At 36.7% G+C, this 6,862-nt stretch overlaps 1 protein-coding gene across 1 annotated transcript in view; it reads left to right on the top strand.

Annotated features, from left to right (window-relative positions):
• cmtr1 (cap methyltransferase 1) overlaps positions 1-6,079 on the top strand; it is a 12,792-nt gene extending 6,713 nt beyond the window's left edge. Inside the window, exons 13-24 of the mRNA XM_015373501.1 lie at positions 1,125-1,304; positions 1,387-1,443; positions 1,534-1,591; positions 1,738-1,806; positions 1,918-2,049; positions 2,134-2,259; positions 2,426-2,517; positions 2,769-2,837; positions 3,680-3,727; positions 3,861-3,973; positions 4,082-4,190; positions 5,013-6,079. Coding sequence (XP_015228987.1) covers positions 1,125-1,304; positions 1,387-1,443; positions 1,534-1,591; positions 1,738-1,806; positions 1,918-2,049; positions 2,134-2,259; positions 2,426-2,517; positions 2,769-2,837; positions 3,680-3,727; positions 3,861-3,973; positions 4,082-4,190; positions 5,013-5,148 — 1,189 coding nt within the window. The 3' untranslated portion in view covers positions 5,149-6,079. The remainder of the gene's footprint in view (positions 1-1,124; positions 1,305-1,386; positions 1,444-1,533; positions 1,592-1,737; positions 1,807-1,917; positions 2,050-2,133; positions 2,260-2,425; positions 2,518-2,768; positions 2,838-3,679; positions 3,728-3,860; positions 3,974-4,081; positions 4,191-5,012) is intronic.
• Positions 6,080-6,862: the final 783 nt, after the last annotated feature.

The raw sequence follows: 6,862 nt of genomic DNA, 5'->3' as shown, positions 1-6,862 counted from the left end.
ATGCTGAATAAAACACTACAGGAACGTTTTTTCTTTACGAAACTTTTTTCGGAACGTCATTGAACAGCGCTGACGACCCGGTGAGTAGCATATTTAAAAAAAAGAACGTTTAAGGTTGTTTTAAGGACATTATCGGACATGCTCTATGAAAGCCATTCTTAAGCAGCCAGGGGTTGATTCTAAATGAGCCAAAAAGCAGAGACAGGAGCAATTGTCAAAATTTTGGTGTCGATCATTCGATTTCATCCTGGACACTACAGAAAATAAGCTAAAAGTGTTAAAAACCGAACTTCTCCTTTAATGATATATAATTTTACAGCTGTTGTTTTTCCATTACACAAATAATGACACATTTACATAATTCATAATATTGAACTCATAAAAATCTTTATGACTATAACATCTAAAGACCACCAAAGATTGAAAAGAGTACAGAGAAAAATTCCAGGCTGATGTGATACGGCCTATAGATATCTATATCTATACTTGATGGCATTTAGAATATTATTTCCCATTTCATGTTGGGTATGTTTTAATGATGAAAATAATAAATTAAACTAACTATTAGTCACCGCTGTACAGTTTCTCTTTTGAAGTTCTGAGTTTAGAAAGTCTTTTACTTTGAAATCTGAGCTTTAGGCCACTAAATGCAGGTATAAACGTCTTACTTTGATTTATACTTTTTAGTTATTTAAGTCATGGTGACTTTTTGATGATAAAAAACATTAAAATGATATAAATAGTATTTGAAAAATTAATCACCTCTATCTCCTTTTAAAAATGAACATAATGAAATCTAGTTACGCAAAAAAGTTGTCAGTTATCTTTTGTTTTATAAGTTTTAGAGTGGAAAGCTTGTTTGTGCAGAATGCAGCAGACGATACAAAGGAAATAGCAGAGGACCAAGCATAGATTACTGTTGGACCCCTATAGAACAGCAGAAAATGATTTTAAGCAGTCCAGTTAGGTTCTCCACCCATTTCTATCACTAACTGACCCCAGATGGTGATTGTTGTTTATCATCAGTAGCTGCCAGCTCTGGCTGCAACATTGATCTTTGGTCCAAGAGGTTGTGGTATTATTCCCCCCTTGAAGTAAATCTGTTGTCATACTGCTGCGTACAGGTACATCGTGTGCCGCGGTCTGAAGCCAGGCTCTGATGCGGTCAGAGAGTACATGTTCAAAGTCAACCTCAAACTGAATGTACTCAAGGACAGGGACACTGATGTCACAGAAGTGGTTCCGCTGCACATCATAAAGGACGACACAGACTTCTTCCAGTTCATGGTCAACTCAAACGAGAGGTAGAGGGCCAGCTTTCCAGTCATTAACAGCTGCTTATTTAACAATGATGCTGACGAAGGCTGTGTTCTACTGTGACTTCAGCCTCTGTGCGGTCCAGATCAAGGCCTTGGCTAAGATCCACGCTTTCGTCGTAGACCCGTAAGCAAACACGCTTGGATCTATCTTTTTTCGTTGTTACAGAAGCAGATGTTCTTATGTCTGAAAATGACTGTGTTGCATTATTTAAAGGACGCTCTCAGAGCCGAGACAAGCCGACATCAGGAAAGAGTGCCTAAAACTTTGGGGGGTGAGTACCAAATTTAGTGCCCTTATATTTATATATATTTAGCTATATTTACTTTTAATAAAAACATTCCAAATCCTCTAAATTATCTCAGTTGAAGGTGATTGTAGTTTTGTATGATGTTGTTTGTTATGGTGAACTGTTTCCAGGTACCAGACAAAGCCAGAGTCGCTCCCTCTTCATCCGACCCAAAAAACAAATTCTACGAACTGATTAAGGTCTGATATTAAAAAAAAAAGAAATTAATATATTTTTATGAGTGATATAAGCTGAAAAAAATGATGTAATGCTGTTTGGTCCCTAATAGTCCTTATTGTTTGTTGGCTCAGAACGCGGATATGGGCGAGTTCCAGGGGAAGGTCACCCCTCTGGACTCCAACACGCTCAATAAGCTGCGACACATTTTTGACTACAGGTGCATTGTGGGTGGCGGAGAGCAGATCTTCCTGCTTGCCTTGGGGGTAGGTGTGAAAACACAGCTCTTCTTTCTTTAACCTATGCTTTTAGAGTGGAAGCAGATAATCTGTGTGTTTTTGGTTGTGCAGAAGTCTCAGATATACATGTGGGATGGGAAGATGCCTCTACGCTGGAAGAAAATGGAAAGTTTAAAGCTGGAGCTGCCAAGGGAAACGCTGCTCAATGTGGAGATCATTCAGGAACTAAAAGGGGAGGTGAGAAAAGGATCAGACATTATTAAGAGCAAAATCAAACATCCTGTCTGGTTTTAGGAGCTTTTTATTCAAATGGGAATAGCTGACTTCCTTTGTTGTTACAATAAACACACGTGTTTCATTTTTATTCCCTGTAACATATATAAACAGCATGTTTGGTTCTCAGGGTAAAGCTCAGCGGAGAATCAGCGCGGTCCATATTATGGATGCACTGATTCTTAATGGTACTGACGTCAGAGATCAGCACTTCAACCAGCGGTACGATGAGCTGACTGCAGAGTTATCTGGATGTCTTTTTAAAATAAGTCTTTCATTTACCTTAGTCTTTATTTGAAGCATCTTAAGGAATCTAATGTTCCCTCAAAACATTATTTAAGATACTCAGGTTTTTGGCCCTTTGTGCTGTAAAACATCGAGAACGATAGAAAAGATAAAACTGTGAAAAGAGTTGAGAAATGTGACCGTTTACCAACATTTACTTGAATAAACTTGTTTTATCTATTTTTCAGGATCCAGATGGCTGAGAAGTTTGTGAAGGCGGTGGCAAAACCCAGTAGACCAGACATGAACCCCATCAGGTCATAACTCTGAACAGATTTGGCCGTTTTTATTGTTGTTTTTTAATTAAACCAAAAAAAATCTGGACTTAAATTCTGAGTGCCGTAATTTTCGGACTATAAGCCGCAACTTTTTCCCCATTTTTTGACCTTGCGGCTTATATAACAATGCGGCTTATCTATGGACTTTTACAGCTAATGGCAACTAGCGTAATACCTAAATCTATGGATTTTACCATCCACCATAATGACGTCACATTTGCTTCAACACACAAGTACGGTAGCCGCGCGCGGGGGAATGCGGAGGTCCTCCGGAAGCAGACTTCTACCGCGAGTGGTACGAAACAGAACAACAGCGAGAAAGACGGACATTAAACATAAAAAACCTGCGGCCTATAGTCCTATGCAGCTTCTATAGCACTTCTGGATAGATGCTAACTGCATTTCGTTGCTTGTACTTGTGACAGTGCAATGACAATAAAGTTGAATTCTATTCTATTCTATTCTATATGTACAAATCATGCAATTTAGCTTCTGCGGCTTATATTCAGGTGCGGCTAATAGTCTGAAAATTATGGTATGTTATAATTTATTATCAAATTGAACCTGTTATTTTAAATGGAAGCAACTTATTTACATTCACACCAGAAAATGTGAGCTTAGCGTGGAGCAAGCAGCTTGAGTTCGCTCCGATGCGCTTACAACGTCAATTAAAAATGTTGGATTGTAAAATTTGTAATATAACATTTATTTGATTTAAGTCTAGTAAAACTGGGAATTGCACGGTGCGGCGCTCCGTTCACATGCTCTGATTCCCACTTCTCCTGCTATTGTTTAACATGTTATTTTTTGTTTCCAAACAGAGTTAAGGAAGTTTACAGACTAGAGGAAATGGAGAAAATCTTCGTCAGGTAGAAAAAAATGATTTTCTATATAAGAGTTTCCACCTGGTTATCTATATGAGAATATTACTTTAGGTATTTTCATACTTTTGATAAAGGTGACTGTTAAAAAAACACAAACTAATCAAATTATGCTCTTCAGACTAGAGATGAAGATAACAAAGAGTTCAGGAGGAGTTCCTCGTTTGTCCTATACCGGCAGAGATGACAGACACTTCCTCCCCACAGGCCTCCATATCATTAAAACTGTCAATGGTGTGTATATGTGCTATTGAATATGGTATCTTCTACATATTTTTTGGTATATATCAAAGAGTGTGTTGAAATAAAGGAATAAAGACAGAACCTTCCTTCTCCCTTCAGAGCCTTGGACAATGGCGTACAGCAAAAACTCTAATAAGAAGTTCTTCTTTAATAAGACCACCAAGAAATCAACCTATGACATGCCTCCAAACGCGGCCGCTCCTTTTCGGTAGGTTTTCACCTTCCTGTGTGGTTCTGTAGTAGCAGGGTTATTTATACGCTGTGAAGTGGTAACAAACTTTAAGAACTTTAACTGGGATTTTATGTAACTGAATTAGGGCTGAAATGATTAATCGGATTAATCATGATTAATAGATTATTGAGATAATCGTCAATTTAGGATTAGAATAATCGTTAAATGAAGTATAGAGACCATAAAATATGCCTTTAGCTGACAGAGCAACCCAAGAAAAGCAGTAATTATACCAAGTTTGTAAAAAAATGTACTTTTTGTCTGTTAATATGCTCGATCCAGAACTCCTCAAGTGGAAAAGATTTAGTTTCCCCTGGTTTAATTTAGTAAGAACTCTTCTTTAAGGGACCTTTGGCTATCTGATTATTAATTGATAAATCCCCCCAAAAAATCGATAGATTTATCAATTAGCGAAATAATCAATAGTTGCATCCCTAAATTGAACGTCAGAAAGTTGGGCATTAAAGTGAAAGCGTTGTTTCCCAAGTGAATCTATCGTGGCGTGGGGATGCTTGGTGCTGTATGTGTGGCAGCAGGAGGATATAACGTGTGTAAACTAAGGTGGACTGATTACAAATTAAGTCACCATGTATCCCGTTTATCACCATTTTCCTTCCACTTGTAATTTTGCAGCACTTTTTTGTCTTTTTAGCTTAAAATTCTACATATATCTGGTGGTCATTTACATAAAATAGTAATTAAAGGTAATAAATACATTTAAGAAGTGCAGATTGAAAAGATAAAAAAACAACCACTCAAATATCTGGTTTATGTGTTATTTGCGTTTTGTTTTTGCAGAGTTTGTTATGCTGAGCGACTCTTCTGGGCCTGGGTGGATGGAGTCATCGTCCACGATTCTCAGACCCGAATAGACCCCGAGAAACTGTCCAAAGATGAATTTTTAACCTTTATCCACCAGCATCACCAGTACTGAAGAACCACTAAAGATTCAGGAGGCGTTTAGTGATGGAGCATGCAAAGCCTGGCTGCGGCGTTCCATTGATCCTTATTTATTTGACAATAAAAGGACTGTAGATTCTTGGTTATAATTTCTTTTTAATGTAGCCTCTCAACCTATTGTCTCAATCATCAAACTGCTTTAAGACAAAAATCAAGGTCCTTCTTTTGACTACTTTCAGAAAAGCTCACCTTTGTACCAATGATAGTAACTGGTCAAACCAGTCTGTCCTCAATACTGTACTGAGTCATACTGGCCTTTCACAACAAAATAGAGACAATGAAAAAGCTGTTGTTTTGACCATGCCTTGCCTTTTCCTGTACATTCATGTTTTTCTCTTCTTGTTCATGATCTGCTTTGCTGTGCATTCATACATCTCTTTACAAATGACAGAGAGGTTTTAAATAGGTGAACTATGCATCTGCCTACATGGTCAATGTAGCCGTCTGTACTATTGGTATATTATTACTCCTCTTTTGGAGAAGAAGAAGCTGGAGACTAAAACCAGCTGCACCTCCTTGCCTTTGTCTGGCTTTTATTTTCCCTCTAGCTAATGTAACAACCCCCTCCCCCCATTTTTGCAACCTGAAATTCAAAGTTTCAACTTTGGTTTTTGTGCCTAAGTCTCTGACAGCTACAATAAATCTTACAAACTGTTTTGTTTTTTTCTGTTAAGTGAGCTCTTTGGTTACTGGGTGTAAATAATCAAATAGTAAAGGATTATGGTATTGCCATGGCTTTGTGAAAGTGAAATATATTTTAGAGCTTTAATAAAGGCTATCTTGCATGTACAGTGGCCCCTTTTTGATTAAATCTATCAATAGATGTATGTCTTGATTTTTAGTTTCATAACATTAAACTGAATATTCTAGAAAAATCCAACCATTTGGGAGACCTAATTTATTGGGTAAGGTCCCACTATGAAAAAATAAACAAGATCTAATTGTCTAAGGAATTTTCAGCTACCTGTGCTTTTTTGTCCAGGCATATAAATAGATAAAACAGTTTTTCTTCAAAATGGGAAATACAAGAGTAGGCCATTCAAATACCTACAAGATGGTTGACTGCTGTCTAAAGGTCCATATCTACGATGACTTATATAGGGTAAAAGGTTTATTTTAATAAAAAAAATTGTAAGGTTTTCAAATAAATGTTCATAATGGGCAAAAATAAATGTGGAGACATTGGTAATGCTTTTATATTTTTAATAACTAGATTAAACAACAACCAATAGTTTAAAAAAAAAAAAAAAAAAGCTTACATTCCATTGTATCTGCATGAGGGAAATATTTTTTTTTTTTTCAATTTTCAGCTCTGATTGAATTTTGCGAAAATGCAATTTGAAAAAAAAAATGGTGGACATGTATATATTTCTTTTAAATTTGTCAGAAATAGTAGTTTCAGCCTTAATTATATTCTATGGAAAAGTAATAGGGCCACTGCAAAAAATTCAAAAAAGTTAACTGATTTTAAAATATCATTTTAGTTTAATATTGGAAAAAAGTCAATTCTGACTTTAATCTCAGATTCTGACTTTTTTTTTCAGAATTCTGACGGCTAACAAACAGATTAGCATCAAGTCATAGCCATGTCTAGAGAATAACAAGCTCCCTTGTTTGAATCGCCTTCTGCTCTTCTATAAATGAAATAGCATCATGGGGGACCCCTCGGGCACGTAAAAAGTCGCCTA

The sequence above is a fragment of the Cyprinodon variegatus genome, unplaced genomic scaffold (genome assembly GCF_000732505.1).
Source record: "Cyprinodon variegatus isolate N-32 unplaced genomic scaffold, C_variegatus-1.0 Scaffold4, whole genome shotgun sequence".
In the NCBI taxonomy this organism is placed as follows: Eukaryota; Metazoa; Chordata; class Actinopteri; order Cyprinodontiformes; family Cyprinodontidae; genus Cyprinodon; species Cyprinodon variegatus.
Note: the sequence above shows the minus strand (reverse complement) of the source record. Positions and strands in the feature narration are given on the sequence as shown.